A 24,840-nucleotide genomic window follows, 5' to 3' on the forward strand; every position below is an offset into this window, starting at 1 on the left:
ACGATTCAGACTCACCCCACAGTGTGTAGTTTACAGTTTGGATTGTTGAGTAGATCAGAAATGAGTCTGACTCCTGAATCCTGAATGTGATTGTTACTCAGGTCGAGTTCTCTCACAGTGGAGGAATCTGATGATAGAACTTGGAACAGAGCTGAACATCCTTCATCTGTCAGATTACACTGACTGAGTCTGAAAATACAATCAAGCAGAAGAAAGTGTGAAATTAAATACGTGGATTGATCAGTGTAATTAGTCTCCTGTGTTTAAACCAATGCTGCACCATAATCATCTGGTCATCATAAGCATCAGTACTTTGCTTAGTTATTAATTCATTTCCAGAAAAGCTGCTGTGTTTCGTAAAATACAGTAAAGAAGAATCTGTGATTTGTTAATTCTACTGAATCTTTATTTAATTGATGAAAGTAAAAACAAAGATTTCTAAATTTTTCACTGATAAAATTTTTACTTTGCAAGTACAGAGGCGTGTTTACCCCATGTAAGTGACAGTGGTTTTCTGAAGTACTCTCAAGCTCATGTAGATATTTATTACAGTAGGTTGACTGTTTTTTATGTAATGCCATGTGAGAGCTCAAAATTCATTTAATAGTGTTTCCTGTTTTGCTCTAAATAAATTGAGGTTTCTAGAGATTGCTTGAACGTTTTCACAATTATTGCCGTCTTACATTGACAAATGTAAAATGTTTTTGAACTAAGTGAAATTTTTTATACCCAATCATGATTTCCTCACCTGTTACCCGTTCACCAGCTAATTGTGGAATGTCTCCAAAATTGTGTAATTTGAATATTTAAAAAACTTTTTTTATTTTGCCTCTGTCCCAACTATCTGAGTGCATCAAATTCTGAATTTGTTTATAGTTAGGAAGCACAATAAAGTTGGTCAGAAAAAAACAGTAGCAATTTCTTTTGTACCTTTGTCAGATAAATAAATGTTTATGTGGCGTTGGGCTCTGTGGTGAGGTGTTTAATTCAGACTCACCCCACAGTGTGTAGTTTACAATTTGGATTGTTGAGTAGATCAGAAAGGAGTCTGACTCCTGAATCCTGAATCTGATTGTTACTCAGGTCGAGTTCTCTCACAGTGGAGGAATCTGATGATAGAACTTGGAACAGAGCTGAACATCCTTCATCTGTCAGATTACACTGACTGAGTCTGAAATACAATCAAGCAGAAGAAAGTGTGAAATTAAATAAGTGGATTGATCAGTTATGTTCAGTTTCCTGTAATTCCAGCAATAGTTACCACAGCACCTGTGTTAACAGGTTTTATGTTCCTCTAACCCCAGCACCCTGAACATTTGGCTCTAGGCCATGCTCATAAATAGTTCTCTTTGTTCCCTACCATTAAAATTCAACCAAGTTTAGAAATCACATTTCTCATGTACTACACCAACTATATAAGCTGCTCCATTCATATAATAAACTGGAAGTTTTACTCCGACTGTCTGTGTGTGATGAGTATCTTCACTCGAGGTTTTGAGGACCCCCCTTCTCATACTCAGCAATTGACACTGGAGTAGAAGATCTGGGGTGCGTTTCCCAAAACATTCGTAACACTCAGTACTTCGTAACCTCGTACTTACGAACATTTTAAAATTTACAAGTGTTTCCCGAAACCCTTTGTAACTAATGTAGTACTTAAAAACGTTCGTAAATTAAGAAAGAGTAGTCTAACCCATTCATAATTCATTAAGTAGTTCTTAACTTAAACTTTGCCCGCACAAAAACGATAAATTCAGCAAATTTGCATTTAAAAAACTATCTTGAATATATACAGTGTATCACAAAAGTGAGTACACCCCTCACATTTCTGCAAATATTTCATTATATCTTTTCATGGGACAACACTATAGACATGAAACTTGGATATAACTTAGAGTAGTCAGTGTACAGCTTGTATAGCAGTGTAGATTTACTGTCTTCTGAAAATAACTCAACACACAGCCATTAATGTCTAAATAGCTGCAACATAAGTGAGTACACCCCACAGTGAACATGTCCAAATTGCGCCCAAATGTGTCGTTGTCCCTCCCTGGTGTCATGTGTCAAGGTCCCAGGTGTAAATGGGGAGCAGGGCTGTTAAATTTGGTGTTTTGGGTACAATTCTCTCATACTGGCCACTGGATATTCAACATGGCACCTCATGGCAAAGAACTCTCTGAGGATGTGAGAAATAGAATTGTTGCTCTCCACAAAGATGGCCTGGGCTATAAGAAGATTGCTAACACCCTGAAACTGAGCTACAGCATGGTGGCCAAGGTCATACAGCGGTTTTCCAGGACAGGTTCCACTCGGAACAGGCTTCGCCAGGGTCGACCAAAGAAGTTGAGTCCACGTGTTCGGCGTCATATCCAGAGGTTGGCTTTAAAAAATAGACACATGAGTGCTGCCAGCATTGCTGCAGAGGTTGAAGACGTGGGAGGTCAGCCTGTCAGTGCTCAGACCATACGCCGCACACTGCATCAACTCGGTCTGCATGGTCGTCATCCCAGAAGGAAGCTGACGCACAAGAAAGCCCGCAAACAGTTTGCTGAAGACAAGCAGTCCAAGAACATGGATTACTGGAATGCCCTGTGGTCTGACGAGACCAAGATAAACTTGTTTGGCTCAGATGGTGTCCAGCATGTGTGGCGGCGCCCTGGTGAGAAGTACCAAGACAACTGTATCTTGCCTACAGTCAAGCATGGTGGTGGTAGCATCATGGTCTTGGGCTGCATGAGTGTTGCTGGCACTGGGGAGCTGCAGTTCATTGAGGGAAACATGAATTCCAACATGTACTGTGACATTCTGAAACAGAGCATGATCCCCTCCCTTCAAAAACTGGGCCTCATGGCAGTTTTCCAACAGGATAACGACCCCAAACACAACCTCCAAGATGACAACTGCCTTGCTGAGAAAGCTGAAGGTAAAGGTGATGGACTAAACCCAATTGAGCACCTGTGGCGCATCCTCAAGTGGAAGATGGAGGAGTTCAAGGTGTCTAACATCCACTAGCTCCGTGACGTCATCATGGAGGAGTGGAAGAGGATTCCAGTAGCAACCTGTGCAGCTCTGGTGAATTCCATGCCCAGGAGGGTTAAGGCAGTGCTGGATAATAATGGTGGTCACACAAAATATTGACACTTTGGGCACAATTTGGACATGTTCACTGTGGGGTGTACTCACTTATGTTGCCAGCCATTTAGACATTAATGGCTGTGTGTTGAGTTATTTTCAGAAGACAGTAAATCTACACTGCTATACAAGTTGTACACTGACTACTCTAAGTTATATCCAAGTTTCATGTCTACAGTGTTGTCCCATGAAAAGATATAATAAAATATTTGCAGAAATGTGAGGGGTGTACTCACTTTTGTGATACACTGTATATATACATATACAGTAGTATATATACAGTGGGGGAAATAAATATTTGATCCCCTGCTGATTTTGTAAGTTTACCCCCTTACAAAGACTTGAACAGTCTATAATTTTTATGGAAGGTTTATTTTAACAGAGAGAGACAGAATATCAACATCAAAAATCCAGAAAAAAACAAAATAAAAGTTATAAATTAATTTGTATTTAATTAAGGGAAATAAGTATTTGATCCCCTACCAACCAGCAAGAATTCTGACCCCCACAGACCGGTTATGAGCCCATGAGGAACACAAATTAGTCCTGTCCCTGTATAAAAGACTCCTGTCACAGAATCAGTTTCTTCTATTCAAATCTCTCCACCACCATGGGCAAGACCAAAGAGATATCAAAGGACGTCAGGGACAAGATTGTAGACCTGCACAAGGCTGGAATGGGCTACAAGACCATCAGCAAGACGCTTGGTGAGAAAGAGACCACTGTTGGTGCGATCATTCGAAAATGGAAGAAATACAAGATCACAGTCAATCACCCTCACTCTGGAGCTCCATGCAAGATCTCACCTGGTGGGGTAAGAATGATTCTGAGAAAGGTGAGGTCAGTCCAGAATTACACGGGAGGAGCTTGTCAATGATCTCAAGGGAGCTGGGAGCAGAGAAATGCTGGATATGACCCCAAGAACACCATCCCCACCGGGCATTTCTCTGCCTCCAAACACGGCGAGTGGAGTTGATGCCAAAGAGCTCAATTTTGGTCTCATCTGACCAAATCACATTCTCCCAAGCTTTCTCTGAATCATTCAGGTGTTCATTGGTAAACTTCAGACGGGCCTGTACATGAGCCTTCTTGAGCAGAGGGACTTTGCGGGCACTGCAGGATCTCAATCCATTACGGCGAAGTGTGTTACTAATGGTTTTCTTGGTGACTGTGCTCCCAGCTCCCTTGAGATCATTGACAAGCTCCTCCCGTGTAATTCTGGACTGACCTCACCTTTCTCAGAATCATTCTTACCCCACAAGGTGAGATCTTGCATGGAGCTCCAGAGCGAGGGTGATTGACTGTGATCTTGTATTTCTTCCATTTTCGAATTATCGCACCAACAGTGGTCTCTTTCTCACCAAGCTTCTTGCTGATGGTCTTGTAGCCCATTCCAGCCTTGTGCAGGTCTACAATCTTGTCCCTGACGTCCTTTGATATCTCTTTGGTCTTGTCCATGGTGGTCGAGAGATTTGAATGGAAAAAACTGATTCTGTGACAGGAGTCTTTTATACAGGGACAGGACTAATTTGTAGCCTCATGGGCACATAACCGGTCTGTGGGGGTCAGAATTCTTGCTGGTTGGTAGAGGATCAAATACTTATTTCCCTTAATTAAATACAAATTAATTTATAACTTTTATTTAATGTTTTGTGTTGATATTCTGTCTCTCTCTGTTAAAATAAACCTTCCATAAAAATTATAGACTGTTCAAGTCTTTGTAAGGGGGTAAACTTACAAAATCAGCAGGGGATCAAATACTTATTTCCCCCACTGTATATACAGGGGTTGGACAAAATAACTGAAACACCTGGTTTTAGACCACAATAATTTATTAGTATGGTGTAGGGCCTCCTTTTGCGGCCAATACAGCGTCAATTCGTCTTGGAAATGACATATACAAGTCCTGCACAGTGGTCAGAGGGATTTTAAGCCATTCTTCTTGCAGGATAGTGGCCAGGTCACTACGTGATGCTGGTGGAGGAAAAACGTTTCCTGACTCGCTTCTCCAAAACACCCCAAAGTGGCTCAATAATATTTAGATCTGGTGACTGTGCAGGCCATGGGAGATGTTCAACTTCACTTTCATGTTCATCAAACCAATCTTTCACCAGTCTTGCTGTGTGTATTGGTGCATTGTCATCCTGATACACGGCACCGCCATTGGATGCACATGGTCCTCCAGAATGGTTCGGTAGTCCTTGGCAGTGACGCGCCCATCTAGCACAAGTATTGTGCCAAGGGAATGCCATGATATGGCAGCCCAAACCATCACTGATCCACCCCCATGCTTCACTCTGGGCATGCAACAGTCTGGGTGGTACGCTTCTTTGGGGCTTCTCCACACCGTAACTCTCCCGGATGTGTGGAAAACAGTAAAGGTGGACTCATCAGAGAACAATACATGTTTCACATTGTCCACAGCCCAAGATTTGCGCTCCTTGCACCATTGAAACCGACGTTTGGCATCGGCACGAGTGACCAAAGGTTTGGCTATAGCAGCCCGGCCGTGTATATTGACCCTGTGGAGCTCCCGACGGACAGTTCTGGTGGAAACAGGAGAGTCGAGGTGCACATTTAATTCTGCCGTGATTTGGGCAGCCGTGGTTTTATGTTTTTTGGATACGATCCGGGTTAGCACCCGAACATCCCTTTCAGACAGCTTCCTCTTGCGTCCACAGTTAATCCTGTTGGATGTGGTTTGTCCTTCTTGGTGGTATGCTGACATTACCCTGGATACCGTGGCTCTTGATACATCACAAAGACTTGCTGTCTTGGTCACAGATGCGCCAGCAAGACGTGCACCAACAATTTGTCCTCTTTTGAACTCTGGTATGTCACCCATAATGTTGTGTGCATTGCAATATTTTGAGCAAAACTGTGCTCTTACCCTGCTAATTGAACCTTCACACTCTGCTCTTACTGGTGCAATGTGCAATTAATGAAGATTGGCCACCAGACTGGTCCAATTTAGCCATGAAACCTCCCACACTAAAATGACAGGTGTTTCAGTTATTTTGTCCAACCCCTGTATATATATATAATAACAAAAAAGAAATAGGAACATACACAAACATTAAAATATCACAGAACTGAGTTTAAAGTGCTTCTTGAGCTTTTATACACTCATTATACAGTATATACTGATATACTGTATACAGTCCCTGACAGAAGTTCTGTCGCTTATCCATGTTGTGGAAACAAAAGCTTATAACCTGACTTTAAATTCATCCATTGGTTTTAGAAATGACTCATATGAAAGCTGAAACCCTCCCAAATGAGGTTTAATTTACGAAAATAAATTTGCTTCACTGCAGAAATATTGATCATTTAATGAACACAGAAAGGTCAGATTTTGGCAAGACAAAAGTTTTGTCGCCCACAGAAAGTAATGTGAAAATCAAATAAATAATTTACTTCAAATACAAAGATATGTTTCATAACATTGGTGAATGAAGTTGTGGTGCTATTAGAGCCATATTTAATATTTTGTGTGACTTCCATGAGCTTTAAGGACTGCATCCATGCGGTTCCACAATGATTCATACAATTTATTGATGAAGTCATCAGGAATAGCAAAGAGTTCATCAAGATTCTTTGGTTTTGTCTTCCAAGCTTCCTCTTTTATCCTACCCCAAACATGCTCAATGATGTTCATGTCTGGTGACTGGGCTGGCCAGTCCTGGAGCACCTTGATCTTCTTCGCCTTGAGGAACTTTGATGTAGAGATGGATGTATGAGATGGAGCACCATCCTGCTGCAAAATTTGACCCCTTTTATGATTGGGAATGTAAGAGGTAGCTAATACTTCTTGATATTTTAGGCTATTGATATTGCCTTCCACCTTGCAAATGTTTCGCACACCCCCATACTGAATGTAACCCCAGACCATGATCTTTCCACCACCAAACTTAACAGTTTTCTGGGTGAATCTTGGATCCATACGGGCTCCAGTAGGTCTCCTGCAGTATTTGCGGCGGCTGTGGTGTAATTCAACTGAAGATTCATCTGAGAAATCCACCTTCTGCCACTTTTCCAGCGTCCATCCGTTTAGCAGGCTGTGGGCCTTTTGTTTAGTGCTGGCTTCTGGGCACTGATTCGACCATGGAGGCCATTTCGAGACAGAATCCTACAAACTGTTCTAGTTGACACAGGGACTTGAGGTGACCAGGCCTGGTGGAGCTCTGCTGCAGTGGAAGAGGGGCTGGCTTTGGATTTTCTAACCAACAAACGTTCCTCCTTAGCAGTTGTCTTGCGGGGTCTGCCGGACCTGGGCTTGTCAAAAACATCTCCAGTCTCTTCAAATCTTTTTTTTAATTCTTTGTACTTGACGCTGAGACACATTAAAGGTGCCAGCCACCTCTGCAGTGGATCTGGTCTTCAGCCTCTTGATAAGCAAGGCTTTGGTCGCAGGGTGGATTTTTGGCATGTTGTCAGAGGTGAAGTTGCAGTTCAAGTGAAGGTCTGGGGTGCTGGGGTTCTTTTTATACACACCCACTAATTAACCCATCAATTAGTGAGCACAGGTGAGGCTGTAAACTAGGATTGGGTGCATTATATGACAAGGCGACAAAACTTTTGTCTTGCCAAAATCTGACCTTTCTGTGTTCATTAAATGATCAATATTTCTGCAGTGAAGCAAATTTATTTTCTTAAATTAAACCTCATTTGGGAGGGTTTCAGCTTTCATATGAGTCATTTCTAAAACAAATGGATGAATTTAAAGTCAGGTTATAAGCTTTTGTTTACACAACATGGATAAGCGACAGAACTTCTGTCAGGGACTGTATATATACAACACACACTCACTGGTTTTAATGTTATGGCCGATCTGTATATATATACTGTAAATATATATAATGCAGGTCATTCATTCAAATTTGACTATAAAATATGCAATGTTGTATTTCAATGTTTAAATCATTTTATTAAATGCTTGTTCAAAGGGCAGAGGAAGGCCCAGGAGATGACCCAGGACTGCTGCAAAGTGAAGGTTGCACAGGGGATGTAGGCCGAGGAGGGGTAGATGGGTAGATGGGAACTTTAAACATACATCTACTCCCTTAGATATCCTTTCAGTGGCTGTTGGGCCTAGTGTTCAGTACTTAGAGTTACTTCCTCTTCCACAGTAAAGCCTGCTGCAGATAACTGACATACACCTGTCTTAGCCCTCTTTTGCCTAAATTGTGCCCCCGTTTGCTGTAGACTTGCCATTGATGATGTTTTTTTCCAAATGCCATCAAACTCATTAATAACTAAAACTGAACTGCTGTTTACTGTTGTTTACATGCCACACTGTACTTTATACATGCTGCAACAATACTGTACTGCATCTTACCTTACTTTACCATTTATCTTATGCTATTTTTATATTTTACATTCTGCTGAACATGTAAATTTGTACATTGTCTACATATAGTTTTTTGCGTATATTGTATTGTTTGTACAACCCCATTTCCAATGAAGTTGGGACGTTGTGTAAAACATAAATAAAAACAGAATACGATGATTTGCAAATCCTTTTCAACCCATATTCACTTGAATCCACTACAAAGACAAGATATTTAATGTTCAAACAGATAAACTTTATTGTGTTTTGCAAATATTCACTCAATTTGAAATTGATGCCTGCAACACATTCCAAAACAGTTGGGACAGGGGCAACAAAAGACTGGGAAAGTTGAGGAATGCTCAAAAAACACCTGTTTGGAACATTCCCCAGGTGAACAGGTTAATTGGAAACAGGTAAATGTCATGATTGGGTATAAAGGGAGCGTCCCCGAAAGGTTCAGTCGTTCACAAGCGAGGATGGGGCAAGGTTCACCACTTTGTGAACAACTGCGTGAGCAAATAGTCCAACAGTTTAAGAACAACGTTTCTCAACGTGCAATCATTATCAAGAAACGCACCACTGAGCAGCAAGATTTTTCTTTAAAAGAACCTGATGTTCTAACAAATGGTGGAGAATGCGGCAATCTCAGTTCAGGTAAGTTATTCTGTATTGTTGTATTATTAGCTACTTAGCCATTGTAGGCTGCTGTATCATTTCATGTATACAATGATTTATTTTAATGAATATTGAGTGCTCAGTAACCCATAATATTATACATCAAAATGTCCTTTTCTTCTTTAAACTGAGTAATAAGAGTGTGTTGTAAGTTACCACAGTAACCTGCTATATTAATACCGTCTTCCTGAATGGAGATGAGATCAGTCTCTACTTTTGAATTGGTCTTAGTTTCTTACTGAGCTGATCTCCTGCACAGTATTACTCAACCTCCCAGACTACTAAGTACAAAAGAACCCAACAATTAATTAACTTTCTAATTACATTTACAAAACAGTGTAAGCATATACTTGTGATTGCTACAAACTTGTTCTAATCAGAAAAAAGTCAATAAATTCACCATTTAAATGAAAAAATAAATAGTAGTTCACCTGAGTGTGGTGGGTCTGCAGTGTGGATCCTTCAGTAGCTCTGAGAGCTTCTTCACTCCTGAATCTCCATCTATCTTCTGACTCAGATCCAGCTCTCTCTCTACTAACAGGTTTATACTCACAACCTTTTTCAGATCAGTGAAAGCTTCTTCTGCAGCAGCTCCCAACAACCTGCAGAAAGAGAAGAACCACCGATTCAGAATCAAAACCCACAGTGGATCAGTGAGACAGGAGTGAAGAAATCAACAATAACAACTGATTAGATACTTTTCAGACAAAAATTACTAATACTAATAAGTTACTAATATCCAAGGATGGACCTGAAGCTGTAGAACCAAAAGTCTGACATAAATCATCATGATCTGAAATTATTTTATAACTTATTACTCTAAATTCAGTCATTACATCATAATACTAGAAAAGATCTTTACCTCAGTGTGTTCAGTTTAGATTTTTTATTCTGTAATAAATCATCAAGTGGTTTTACTCCTGAATCTCCAGGATGGTTCCCTCTGAGATCCAGCTCCATCAGCTCTGATGATGGGTTTGATCTCAGAGCTTCAGCCAGAGCAGCATAACCTTCCTCTCTTACACCACAATCTGATAATCTGCAGAAATAAGAAAATATTTAATTATTTAAATTTGCTGCTGGCTCTTATTTTACTTTTATAGATAATAACTTTGTAAGAAGATAAAATATCACAGCACTTTTATAATCTAGTCATTTATAAAAAAAACATTAAATACTAACGTGAGTTTGTGGAGTTTGAACTGTGGATTCTTCAGTAGATGAGAGATCTGAATCACTCCTGAATCTCCTAGTTGATTGTTACTCAGATCCAGATCTTTCAGGTGTGATGGATTTACATCAAGAGCTGATTTCAGATCAGTACAACTTTTATCTGTAATGCTGCAGTTCCTCAAGCTGCAAATAATAAAACAAAGATTCTTCTTAATAAGTATGAAGTTATTTGGTGTAAGTATGAACCTGGATGGTGTGAAGATGTAAAATGTAAAGTTAAATAACCCTAACCCATCTCTTTAGATAGATCCTGCACGTCTAGCCACATTTGGCTCATGGACAAATTTTTAACAAACAACACGTGTTAAATTGGTAAAGAGAGAAACTCTACATTCTTATATTAAATTCTATTATTTTTATACAACAAACTATAACAGATATAAACAATCATCAGTATCCAGATGCAAAACAGGCAGGAAACGACTTTGCTAGATGTTTATACCCCACACTAACATATTTATAGATTTAATGTGAACATAAACACATTGTATCTGCTATCTGATCACTCACCTGAGTGTGGTGGGTCTGCAGTGTGGATCCTTCAGTAGCTCTGAGAGCTTCTTCACTCCTGAATCTCCATGTATCTTCTGACTCAGATCCAGCTCTCTCTCTACTAACAGGTTTATACTCACAACCTTCTTCAGATCAGTGAAAGCTTCTTCTGCAGCAGCACCCAACAACCTGCAGAAAAATGTAAATAAAACAAGTTACAAATAAACACCAAAGATTTTTATTAACACAGTTATACAAAAACAAAAAAGAGACTGGATAAACACTCACCTCAGTGTCTTCAGTTTAGATTCTGGATGATCTAGTAACTCATAAAGTGGTTTTACTCCAGAATCTCCAGGATCGTTCCCTCTGAGATCCAGCTCCATCAGCTCTGATGATGGGTTTGATCTCAGAGCTTTAGCCAGAGCAACATAACCTCCCTCTCTTACACCACAATCTGATAATCTGCAGAAACACAGTGACATTTAAATGCATGTAAATGTAGGTGTGAGTATCAGTAGGTGAGTTCTTCTGAATGTGATTAATAAATGTAGATAAAAGTAGGTAGGATCATTTCTATCTCTATTGGAAATTTTTGTGCAATGATTTTATTGTTGTAATGATTTTATTGTTGCTTGGGTGCAGCGGTATTGCTTGGTATTACGCTAAACTACCATCTGAAAATTAAAATGAAATGTAATAAAACATCATCAAGAAATTAACGTTTGAATGCAACAACATAATGTGAACAATCCTGCAGTAAACAAAATTCAGTACTTTAAAAAATTACATTATAATAATTTAGAGTAAATAAAGTGGATTTAAATGTCTCACTTCTTTCAACCATTCTCCTGTTCATTCTAATCAATCACTTAATCTTATTACTACAGACAATTATTTCTACAGTGTGATTATCACAGGTTCTCCAGCAGGATGACTGACCCAAAACACAAAAGAATGGTTAAAAAGATAAAAATCCTGATGCAATACAGAACTTTTGGAAAGAACTCCCTTTGCAGACTTGAGGAGGATAGAGGATAAATGAACCTAATAAAATGGTCGGTGAGTGTAAATATGACAGTGTGACATTTCCTGATAACCTGAACACCACCAGACTTTGTCTTGGACTTAGATTCCAGTTATTTTTAATGGTTGTGATGGGGAGGAGTTCTGATTGTCAGATGTTGCTTGCTGAGTTGGATTTGTTTTCTGATGTACTGTGAGATCAGGTGAAACATCTACATTTATCATGTATGAAATGTACTATGGTAAATGAGATCTATAACTAAAGGTTCTGTACAACATACTGTTAAAGGAAATGTTTAAAATACTCACATCAGTTTCTGCAGGAAGCATTTTTGATTAATCAGCAGATCACAGAGCTTCTGTACTCCTGAATTACCTAGTTTCCTATTTTCACTCAGATCCAGATGTTTTAGGTGTGATGGACTTAAAGAAAACGCTGATTTCAGATCAGCACAACCTTCATCTGTAATACTGCAGTTACACAACCTGTGGAGAAAAAGATGTGGACAAACTTTTGGCTCCTCAGTAATGTTTAGATTCCTGTGTGCACTGTACTAATAGAAAAAAGATGATTGTTTCTATAACTTAAAGAAAATAATCTATATACAGATAAATGTACACACCTATAATAACTAGTTTAAATAACCTGATGTACTTTTTTAATAAACATATCAGGTAAAAATCTGAAGCCATCATTCTACATACACGAGTTTAGTTGTTCTGCAGTGTGGATCCTTCAGTAGATCTGAGAGCTTCTTCACTCCTGGATCTCCATGTATCTTCTCTCTCAGATCCAGCTCTCTCTGCAGTAACGGGTTTATATTCACAATGTTCCTCAGATATTCAAAACCAGTTTCTGCATCAGGTCTCAACAACCTGTGGAATAAAGACATCAGTACATTTTACTGTGACAGAATTGTTCCATGTTAATCTCTAATTGCTAATAAATACATTAGATGTGTAGCCCTCATAAAATTTAGATGCTAGGTTTCATTGATTAAATAGAACCAGATGTGAAATGAACCGAATTGAGTTGACAATTTAGTTTACATTGTTGCTTATGTGTTTGAATACAATAGGTTGAAATTAAAAGTTGAGTAAGTGTAAGTAGTGTAAACGTAATTATATTGCCACATACTACTGTAAATGTGTTTGTTTTTTTCTGCTTTGAAAAGACGTTTGTTATTCAGTTGTGGACTTTAAATTTTTAATTATAATCATTATTGTGTAGGAGTTCAGATACTTTTGGGGTAAGAAGTCAAAAGACAAAATTAACAGTTTGAAGAACATTTAATGACAGTGCTGAAATCCAGCAACGTAATGGACAAGTTTGTAGGAGGTCTTCCCTGCTGGACATCGATGGGCTTTCGGGACATGTGAAAGTTGTGAGTTTGGACCGGTGAATGTTCAGGACATCTTGAAATACGGATATCGGTAAACTTGTGTACTTTCACATCCGAAGTCTTTGCTGAACTGTTTGCTGACAGGATCTATTCTGCAATGGAACTGGGAGTGAAAGGTTTTTTTTCTCCAATGTGCGCCAACGGAGGGTAGCTCCCTCAGACTATAACCCCGGGGTATTTTATTTAAATTTGTTTATGGGCTTGTTACTAAGTGTGCTCTCATTTGATAACATTGATGATTTATATTACCGTCTACATTAGTACACGTTAAAATTGAGAACCTGTTTTCAGATATATTTCAGTAATATTGCTGCATTCGTACATTAATCGTTTTACCACTTACAGTAAAACATTAAAGTTAACCTCTCTGTTCACATATTTACTGTGTTGTGTGACATTGTGAGCTATTTTTTTCTCTTTTTCCTTGAATTTGTATGTTAACAAAGAAAGTTGTGTTAGATCTATATCATTTTGGAGGGTAAGCAGCACATATTCCAAGAGTATTTAACCGACAGTCATTTTCCCACCATGGGAGTATACCTGAAGTAGGAGGGGAATTAATATAAATGTATTGGTGCATGGGAGAACGAAGTGGCATTTTAGCTACTTTTGTGAACTGGGCCATATAAAACTTTAATTTTTTTATAAAACACATAAGCCTTAGGCATTGAGCCATTCTATGCATGATTGTATTTTATTTGTAGATCTCACCTGAGTCCCTTCCATGCCATTAGTGTAAAGGGGTAATATTGGATTTTGTTAACCCTTTGCTATAAGAAATTTATAATAAACTATAAATGTATAATAAGATAAACAGGTTCATTAATTCTGGTGGCAAAACACCAATATTTTACAATAACTGCATTTACTTGAAAAATAAACTATAAATTAACTATCTGCAGGTTTAAATAATATAAATTAAATAAACATTTTTACTCATTTGCTCAGAGAGAATAAAGTGACCCATATAAAAACTTTAAATTATATTTATTAAAACTGTAATTATTAAAAAGTGTGACCTGAATAAATGTAGCACATCACTACCAACAATTCCTCACAACACACACATTCACCCAGATTCAGGTTTACAAATATTCACCTCAGTGTCTTCAGTTTACAGTCCGGATCTTCTAGTAACTCATACAGCGGTTTTACTCCTGAGTCTCCAGGATGGTTCCCTCTGAGATCCAGCTCCATCAGCTCTGATGATGGGTTTGATCTCAGAGCTTCAGCCAGAGCAGCATAACCTTCCTCTCCTACACCACAATCTGATAATCTACAGAAATAATACATTTATTATGAAGAAACATGAGGCAGTAGATGAAATGAAAAAACAAAAATATCAGGGATTTGTAAACTTTTGTCTTTTGCAGTTTATGTTACTTACACTTATTATAAATTTGATGGCTTGATATGATGAATCAAAATTAAGACTCATTTAATAGTGTTTCCTGCTTTGCTCTAAATAAATTGAGGATTCTCCAGATTGCTTGAACGTTTTCACAATTATTTACCATCTTACATTGACAAATGTAAAATGTTTCTGAACTAAGTGAATTTTTTTATACCCAATCATGATTTCCTCACCTGTTACCCGTTCACCAGCTAATTGTGGAATGTTTCAGAAATTGTGTAATTTAAATATTTTAAAAAACTTTATTTTATTTTACCTCTGTCCCAACTATCTGAGTGCATCAAATTCTGAATTTGTTTATAGTTAGGAAGCACAATAAAGTTGGTCAGAAAAAAACAGTAGCAATTTCTTTTGTACCTTTGTCAGATAAATAAATGTTTATGTGGCGTTGGGCTCTGTGGGGAGGTGTTTAATTCAGACTTACCTCACAGTGTGTAGTTTACAGTTTGGATTGTTGAGTAGATCAGAAATGAGTCTGACTCCTGAATCCTGAATCTGATTGTTACTCAGGTCGAGTTCTCTCACAGTGGAGGAATCTGATGATAGAACTTGGAACAGAGCTGAACATCCTTCATCTGTCAGATTACACTGACTGAGTCTGAAAATACAATCAAGCAGAAGAAAGTGTGAAATTAAATACGTGGATTGATCAGTTATGTTCAGTTTCCTGTAATTCCAGCAATAGTTACCACCACACCTGTGTTAACAGGTTTTATGTTCCTCTAACCCCAGCACCCTGATCATTTGGCTCTAGGCCATGCTCGTAAATAGTTCTCTTTGTTCCCTACCATTAAAATTCAACCAAGTTTAGAAATCACATTTCTCATGTACTACACCAACTATATAAGCTGCTCCATTCATATAATAAACTGGAAGTTTGTGTGTGATGAGTATCTTCTCTCGAGGTGTTGAGGACGCCCCTCATACTTTTAGTAAATAGATGATTAGATAGATTCAACTTTACTGTCATTGCTCAGTACAGGTACAAGGCAACAAAATGCAGTTAGCATCTATCAGTAGTAGCATTGTGCAAAAAAAACCCCAGAACATATCAGTACACATATATATCTATGACATATTAATTTATTGTTATAACTATAGCAATGTACATACATGGAATTATATCTATGTACATAGTACTATATACAAAATAGTAATTATAATACGCCTGTGAATAAAAATAGGATTAGTTGTAGAGGAAAACTCTAGTAGAGGAAAACTCTAGTAAACATGCACCTGTTGTCCTAATGGTACATCTTAGTCTCTTTCTAATTATTTATTGTATATCCAGTACTAACGGACATACTGCCAATATAACAAGTGGCAACGAGTGGAGAGAAGTAACCTACGTTGTTTTGTGCATGTTAAAAGACGGCATGTACACTTTTTTTCTGTGCACGGAAAGAGCAAGCTGAGTTAGCTCCGGACTGACGGCTTGAAGGAGAGAGAAAAAAAAATGCTAAAGAAAGTTGGATCTCGTCAGCAAGGAGATGTAACGACCCTTCTCGGACTGCTGGTACCAGTAAATCTGTGAGTGGGCTAAAGGAAATGGTACAAATACTGCAGTTGTAAACTTTGGATATTTCAACCAAGTGGCTAATGCAAGATACGAGTGAAATGACTGGCTTTATTGGACACATTGGTCCTTTCGATGAGAGTGTTAAACAGTGGAGCTCCTACACTGAAAGATTTAATTATGTTGTCGAAGCAAATGGCGTCAAAGCAGCTAAAAGAGTATCGACTTTTCTCACTGTTATGGGCACTAAAACTTTTAACCTTCTCCATAGCCTGGTACATCCAACAAAACCGGGGGGTAAATAATACACAGACATTGTGGACATTCTCGGGTCACAGCCCTAGCAGCCCTAAAGTTCGTAGCAGCCCTAAAGAAACTTTCGGGCGCTGTGAGTTTGGTGACGTTTTAAACAACACAATCAGAATAAATCACAAGTGATTAAAAGCACTACATGCTATTGCTGCGGTAAGTTAGGGCGTTACTTAGGGGAGTGTTGGTGCAAAGATTTAATGTGCAGGAGCTGTGGAAAGAAAGGCCACATTGAGCGTGCCTGTAAGGGCAAGAAAAACTCAGAAAAGGGTGCAAAATGAAAAGGGATCCATACTGATGGTAGCGATTCATCTGCTGAGGAAGTGACACCTCTTTTAGAAGGGCAGTCAGTTCGTATGGAGATTGACACTGGGGCTGCTGTTTCGATTGTATCAGACAGTGTGTATTGCAGCTACCTGAAACATGTGCCCTTAGAATCAACAAACATTGTACTAAAAACATACACTGGTGAGCGTGTTGATATCAGAGGTGTCATTGATGGGAAAGTGCCACTAAATGACCACTCTACATTGTTAAAGGCCATTACCCAGCACTTCTAGGCCGCTCATGGTTAGAAAAGATCCAGTTTAATTGGCCCTCAGTTCGAATGGTGTCCAAAGGTGTCACTGGTCTCTCTGCTGTTTTAACCAAACACTCAGAAGTGTTTAAGGACGAGTTGGGCACCATGAAAGGTATTATAGTAAAACTGGATGTCAAACCTGACAGTAATCCTTTCTAAAGGCTCGCCCTGTGCAATTAATTCAAAGGTAGAGGCTGCACTGGAGGCTTTGGTAAAAAGTGACGTTCTGGAGCCCGTAAGTATTAGTGTGGGGGCCACTCTCATTGTACCTGTTCAAAAAAAAAGATAGATCGGTCAGTGATTTCAAGGTCACGTTAAATCCAGTTCTGTCAGTTAAGCAGTATCCGCTGCCACACATTGATGACCTTTTGCTGGCTTGGCCGGAGGCCAGCATTTCAGTAAAATTGACCTTTCCCAGGCCTATCTACAAATGCAGGTAGATGAGAGCAGTAGAGAGCTACTCACAATTGTGACACACAAAGGATTGTTCAGGTATAAGTGTTTGCCTTTTTGGGGTCACATCAGCACCATCGCTGTTCCAGAGTGGCCTGTCCGGTGTTACTTAGATAATATCCTGCTAACTGGGAAATCAGAGGAAGAACACTTAAACACTCTTGATGCAACATTACAGCGTCTTAAGGACTATGGGCTGAGAGTCCGCGAAGACAAATGTGAATTTTTAAAACAGTCTGTTGAATATCTGGGACACGTTATTGATGCCATGGGCCTTCACAAAGCACCTTCCAAGGTAAAGGCCATTGTAAATGCTCCTTCCCCACAAAATGTCAGTCAGCTTTGTTCATTCTTGGGGCTCCTGAGTTACTATGGAAAATTCATTAAGGGCCTGGCTACAGTCTTGACACCAGTACACAAGCTGCTTTGCCAAAACAAGCAGTGGAGATGGACAAAACAATGCAATGATGCATTTAAAGAGCCAAAGAAGCATTGCTAGAGTCTGATGTACTGACTCACTTTGACCCAAAGTTGCAAATCCAGCTTGCTTGTGATGCTTCCCCTTATGGTTCTGGAAGCTGTCATTTCCCACATCATGCCGTCAGAAAGACCAACCGCGTTTGCTTCACACACCTTAAATATGGCAGAAAGCAGGTATGCCCAGATTGAATCAGAGGCATTGGGAATCATATTCGGTGCCCGAAAGTTTCACCAGTACTTGTTTTGGAGAAAATTCACATTGCTGACTGATCATAGACCACTGACCATAATCTTCGGACCTCACACAGGTATACCTTCGCTAGCTGCAAGCCAAATGCAGAGATGCTGTTATCAGCCCACACATATGATATCAAGTATCATAAATCCGAACTGCATCGCAATGCTGATGGACTTTCAAGATTGCCTCTTCCAGTGACTCACCCTGAGAGCAGTCAGCAGGACATTTTTTATTTCAGGCAAGTAGAGGAGACTCCCGTGACAGTGATTACTGCCGCTCAAGTACGGAAAGACACATGAAACGACTCAGTTATGTCACATAATCACCAGTGATTGTGCTGTACAACCTCATCTGTCAAGGCATCATGAACTCTCAGGCAGTGTGCCTTATCTGGGGCAGAAGGGTCATTATTCCGACAGTGTTGAGAAAGGTGGTGTTATAGGAGCTCCACTCTGGCCACTGTGGTATGGTGCAAATGAAGGAGATAGCAAGGAGCTATGTCTGATAGCTTGGTCTGGATAGGGACATCGAGGAGAATACAAAATCATGCTCCTCATGTCAGAGAATCAGAAATGTACCACAGCTTTCACCCTTACGTCCCTGGGATTGGCCAGAGAACCCCTGGCAGTGCATTCACATAGATTTTGCTGGGCCACAGTTCATGTCACAAGACCTTGCTTCCTTTTTGTAAGCTAATGGGGTGCAACACATTAAATCAGCCACATATCATCCTTCAACAAATGGCCTTGCTGAAAGAATTGTACAAACGATGAAGCATGCATTAAAGGTATCTAAAGGGCAGGCAACTCCACACCAGCGTCTGAACAGCTTTTTGCTGTCATATCGAAGCACCACCCATGCTACAACCAAAGTTTCTCCAGCCACCCTGATGCTGAAACATTCATTATCATGTCAAAGATGTGGTACAACTTCAACAACAAGCACAAGTTCACAGGAGAGACGCGAGAGCAAAAAGCAGAGTGTTTCACCCAGGGGACAACGTGCTTGCACGCAATTATACCTCAGGAACAAAATGGGTGCCAGCTTCTGTGATTTCTCAAACTGGACCTGTGTCATACACTGTCCAGACAACTGATGATGCTGTTTGGAGACGACACGCAAATCAACTTTTGCAAGGATCTCAGAGCTTTTCACAAAGCAGCGAGCCTGACTTACAGTTGCCTTTAGCAGTCACCATGGAACAGCCTCCTTCATCCTCATGCCAACTGAATCCTGATGAACTAACAGGAGACCACTCTGCTGTTCCTGTGCCAAAGTCAGTGCCATGTAGTGAACGTCGTTACCCTGCAAGAGAATGGCACCCCCCTTCTAGATTGACTTAGTTAGTACTTAACCTGCAAGAAGGGGCAGAATAATCCCCATGGTTAAGTCACAGGATGAGCAGTCTACTAAACCCTGTAGGGGTTTACCTTTCTCATCAGTGGTTGTGAACTGTGAAAAACTCTAGTTAACATGCACCTGTTGTGCTAACGGTACATCTTAGTCTCTTTTTGAATATTTATCGTATATCCAGTACTAACGGATGTACTGCAGATATAACAGATATGAGATCAGTCTCTACTTTTGACTTGGTCTTAGTTTCTTTCTGAGCTGATCTCCTGCACAGTATTACTCAACCTCCCAGACTACTAAATACAAAAGAACCCAAAAATTAATTAACTTTCTAATTACATTTACACAACAGTGTGAGCATATAATTGTGATTGCTGCAAACTTGCACTGAAATTTACATTACATTTTTTCAGCATTTAGCAGACGCTTTCATCCAAAGCGACTTACAGTACAGTTATAGTATACAGTCTGAGCAATTGAGGGTTAAGGGCCTCGCTCAAGGACTCAACAGCAGCAACCTGGCAGTGGTGGGGCTTGAACCTTAACCACTAGGCTACAGCTGGCCCTAAATGATAATGATCATGCTCTTGTTATGAAAACTTAATAAGAAAAAAGTCAGTAAATTCACCATTTACATTAAAAAAATGTATAATAACTCACCTGAGTGTGGTGGGTCTGCAGTGTGGATCCTTCAGTAGATCTGAGAGCTTCTTTACTCCTGAATCTCCATGTATCTTCTGACTTAGATCAAACTTCCTCTCTTCTAACAGGTTTATACTCACAACCTTCTTCAGATCATTAAAAGCTTCTTCTGCAGCAGCACCCAACAACCTGCAGAAAGAGAAGAACCACCAGTTCAAAACCCACAGTGGATCAGTGAGACAGGAGTGAAGAAATCAACAATAACAACTGATTAGATACTTTTCAGACAGAAATTACTAATACTAATAAGTTACTAATATCCAAGGATGGACCTGAAGCTGTAGAACCAAAAGTCTGACATAAATCATCATGATCTGAAATTCTTTTATAACTTATTACTCTAAATTTAGTTATTACATCATAATACTAGAAAAGATCTTTACCTCAGTGTGTTCAGTTTAGATTTTTTATTCTGTAGTAAATCATCAAGCGGTTTTACTCCTGAATCTCCAGGATGGTTCCCTCTGAGATCCAGCTCCATCAGCTCTGATGATGGGTTTGATCTCAGAGCTTCAGCCAGAGCAGCATAACCTTCCTCTCTTACACCACAATCTGATAATCTGCAGAAATAATAAAATATTTAATTATTTAAATTTGCTGCTGGATCATATTTCACTTTTATAGATAATAACTTTGTAAGAAGATAAAATATCACAGCACTTTTATGATCTAGACATTTATAAAAAACATTAAATACTAACGTGAGTTTGTGGAGTTTGAACTGTGGATTCTTCAGTAGATGAGAGATCTGAATCACTCCTGAATCTCCTAGTTGATTGTTACTCAGATCCAGATCTTTCAGGTGTGATGGATTTACATCAAGAGCTGATTTCAGATCAGTACAACTTTTATCTGTAATGCTGCAGCTCCTCAAGCTGCAAATAATAAAAACAAAGATTCTTCTTAATAAGTATGAAGTTATTTGGTGTAAGTATGAATCTGGATGGTGTGAAGATGTAAAATGTAAAGTAAAATGGACCTAACCCATCTCTTCAGATAGATCCTGCACGTATAGCCACATTTGGCTCATGGACAAATTCCTTTTGTATTTTATAAATAAATTTTACATGTTTTAAACAAACAACACGTGTTAAACTGGTAAAGAGAGTGAGGTGAAGTGAGAGAGGCAACCCAAGATGGCAGCATAGATAACTTGCTCCCGATCAGTACTCGATAAAAAACCCCGAATTTGATTATTTCGATAAAAATGAATACATCTGAAACAGAGATGGAAAGGGGAGGAAGACCAAGAAGACAAACAAACAAAAAGAACCCGAAAAAACAACCCGAATTGACCAACGAAGACGGAGACGATACAACAGATGACATGGAGGGAGAGGAAGAGTGCATGGAGTCCGAGGCGGCCGGGGTGATTCGAACAGGAATGAAAAACATCGTTAAGGAAATCCAAGACTTTAAAACCGAACTGAAAATAGAGTTCACCACATTCAAAGAAGAAATCAAAGAGGAAATGAAAAAAGAACTCGAGGATTTTCGTAAGGACATTAACCAGCGGCTCACGGAAACAACGACAGAACTAAACACACAAGCTACAAGAATCACAGAGACTGAACAGAGAATCGAAGAGTTAGAAAACTGGAACACGGAGGCAAAAGAGGCTCTGCTTCAATCTATAAAACAACAGAGAACACTACAGGATATGCTGCCAGACCAAGAGGGAAGAAATCGGCGGAATAACATCTGCATCTTTGGCATGAAAGAGGGAGCAGAGGGCAGCTCGGTAACACAATTCATTAAACAACTTCTGAAAAACTAACTGCCTCTACCGATAAACATGGATCTACAAATACAGCGGGCACACCGAGCCCTGTTGCCGAAACCAGACGCTGATAAACCCCCGAGGTCTATTGTGGTGAATTTCCTTCAATACACGGTGAAAGAGACGGTGCTGAGGGAAGCCTGGAAGAAAAAAAATCCACTACCAAAACCGAGCACTCTTTTTTGATCATGACTACGCCACCGAGGTGGTCCGGAAAAGAAAGGAATACAACGGTATTAAAAAAGCCCTGAAGGAGAAAGGAATATGCTTCCAGACGCCCCTGACGAAAATCAGGATCCACTGGGAAGCCGGTCCGTGGACATATGAGAGTGCACAGGAGGCGGTGAAAGAACTGAATCGGAGGGGAATCACGGCAGAGATACCGGGGAGAGGTGCGACCAGAACCGGGATGGACTCCAGCGTGGACACATGCCTACTTTTGGAATCTAGATTATTCCCTGTTTTATATCAAACTGTTCTATGTTCTTACAAAGTTGTTGTTGGTTATCATGGTTACGATATGGTTTCAGGAAAAGTACAAGACCCTACAAAAACAATATGAGTAACATCTCGCTAGTGTCATTAAACGTGAATGGGCTGAACAACCCAATTAAGAGAAGCAAGGTAATTCTCAAAATGAGGAAACTTAAAGCACAGGTCATTTTCTTTCAAGAGACTCATCTATCTCAGGAAAAACATGAAAAGCTGAAGAAATTTGGTTATAGAAACACTTTCTATAGCACATGCAAACGGAGCCGCAAGAGAGGGGTTGCAATAATGATGCAAAACTCAGTCAATTTTAAATGTTTGAAAGAAATTAATGATGAAGAGGGTCGATACGTTATTGTTAAAGGAAAATTTGAGAATGAGATAGTCACATTAATTAATGTATACGCTCCACCAGAAAGTGATAAAACCTTTTTTAAAGCCTTATTCACAACTGTAGCATCAGAATCAGAAGGTATTATGATGTGCGCTGGGGATTTTAATGTACTTCTAGACCATAAGATAGATACAAGCACAAAAAGAAGTAAGGCTCACTTAACTAAATTCATGAATATATTATTAAAGGAACAGGGTATGACGGATGTGTGGAGAGAACTTCACCCAACAGTGAGGGACTATACACACTATTCCAACACACACAATACTCATTCTAGAATAGATTATGTATTTATGAATAGCTGGGACATGCACAGGGTGAGAGAATGCAAAATAGGAGTGGCTGATATTTCTGATCATAACACGGTCCATTTAACTGTGCACATTAATAGCAGACATAGAAATACGATTTGGAGACTGAACAGTGGCATCATGAACAATAAAGTAATAATTGAGCAAATTAGAAAGGAAATAAAAATATATATCGAAGAAAATGATACGGATGAAACTAGCCCGACGATCCTATGGGACACTTTAAAGGCTGTAATTAGAGGAACATTAATAGCTATAACATCAAATCAAAAGAAACTAAAACAAGCGGCTTATCTCAACCTGACTGGAAAATTAAAAAACCTAGAAATAAAACATCAAAACACCCAAAATACTCAACTCCTACAGGAAATGAAGACCACGAAAGGGGAAATAGACAAAATTCTAGGAGGAGAGATAGAGAAAAAACTTAGATCTGTGAAACAGGAATACTATGAAATTGGCCCTTAAGCTACTAGACTACTGGCAAGGCGAATCAGAAAACAACAGGCACTGAATACAATATCCAAAATCAGAGATCCTCAATCACGCCAATTAAAATATAATGTTACAAAAATAGAAAATATATTCAAAGACTACTACAAAAATCTATATACACAACCCCCCTTATCCAGCGAGGAGTCGAAAAGACAGTTCCTTAATTCACTCGATTTGCCAGCCATTGGGGAACTACAAAACAAAGACCTTACAGCTCCTATAACACCAGAGGAAATATCCAAGGCTATATCCAAGCTTAAAGCCAAAAAAACCCTGGAGGTGATGGTTTCCCATCAGAGTGGTACAGAACTTTTAAAGAGGAGCTGGTACCTCTCCTTGTGGCCTCCTTTAATTGGACTCTCAAAGAAGGCCACCTACCACCATCCTGGAAAGAGGCGATAATCTCAGTAATTCCCAAAGAAGGTAGATACTGAATACTGTAACAATTTTAGACCAATATCAGTCTTAAATGTGGATTACAAACTATATACATCTATTAGAGCACAAAGATATGAGAAATTTATAAATGACCTAATAGATGAGGATCAAACCGGTTTTATTATAGGACGCCAAACACAAGACAGCATTAGGAGGACCATCCAGATAATTAACACAATACAGACTAATAAACAAAGTGCTGCATTGCTAAGTCTTGATGCTGAAAAAGCCTTCGACAGTGTAAATTGGACCTTTTTGTATTTAGTACTAGAACGATTTGGATTCGATAAAGACTCAATTAATTGTATTAAAACTATCTATCAAAATCCTACAGCCAGAATAAAAGCTAATGGGAGCCTAACAGAGAGAATAACGTTGGGAAGAGGGACGCCGACAGGGATGCTGCTTGTCCCCGCTCCTTTTTGCTATATATATTGAGCCATTGGCACAGGCGATCAGACAAAGTGAGGAAATAAACGGAATTAATATTAATGGACAAGAACATATAATAAGCCTATTTGCGGATGATATCATGATATACCTGGACAGCCCCAATACAACTTTTACTCAGCTGATGCATCTTATAAATAAATTC

The 24,840-nt window shown here is 39.3% G+C and overlaps 3 protein-coding genes across 3 annotated transcripts in view; all 3 read right to left on the bottom strand.

Moving 5' to 3' along the window:
• Window positions 1–11: 11 nt before the first annotated feature.
• On the bottom strand, window positions 12–11,349 carry LOC134323462 (ribonuclease inhibitor-like). The gene is made up of 6 exons (XM_063004988.1): window positions 11,153–11,349; window positions 10,883–11,053; window positions 10,002–10,178; window positions 9,571–9,741; window positions 998–1,171; window positions 12–189 (listed from the first exon to the last, which is right to left on the bottom strand). The coding sequence occupies exons 1-6, from the start codon at window positions 11,347–11,349 to the stop codon at window positions 12–14; spliced, it is 1,068 nt and encodes a 355-aa protein (XP_062861058.1).
• Window positions 11,350–12,582: 1,233 nt separating this feature from the next.
• LOC134323463 (ribonuclease inhibitor-like) lies at window positions 12,583–21,359 on the bottom strand. Its single transcript, XM_063004989.1, has 7 exons — window positions 21,323–21,359; window positions 21,040–21,163; window positions 20,722–20,898; window positions 20,297–20,467; window positions 15,132–15,305; window positions 14,393–14,569; window positions 12,583–12,766 (listed from the first exon to the last, which is right to left on the bottom strand). The coding sequence occupies exons 1-7, from the start codon at window positions 21,357–21,359 to the stop codon at window positions 12,583–12,585; spliced, it is 1,044 nt and encodes a 347-aa protein (XP_062861059.1).
• A 2,306-nt stretch (window positions 21,360–23,665) lies between these two features.
• Window positions 23,666–24,840, bottom strand: part of LOC134323464 (protein NLRC5-like) — a 163,067-nt gene continuing 161,892 nt past the window's right edge. Inside the window, exon 38 of the mRNA XM_063004990.1 lies at window positions 23,666–23,672. Within this exon, the coding sequence (XP_062861060.1) occupies window positions 23,666–23,672 (7 nt within the window). The remainder of the gene's footprint in view (window positions 23,673–24,840) is intronic.

Source organism: Trichomycterus rosablanca, chromosome 11 (assembly GCF_030014385.1).
Source record: "Trichomycterus rosablanca isolate fTriRos1 chromosome 11, fTriRos1.hap1, whole genome shotgun sequence".
In the NCBI taxonomy this organism is placed as follows: domain Eukaryota; kingdom Metazoa; phylum Chordata; class Actinopteri; order Siluriformes; family Trichomycteridae; genus Trichomycterus; species Trichomycterus rosablanca.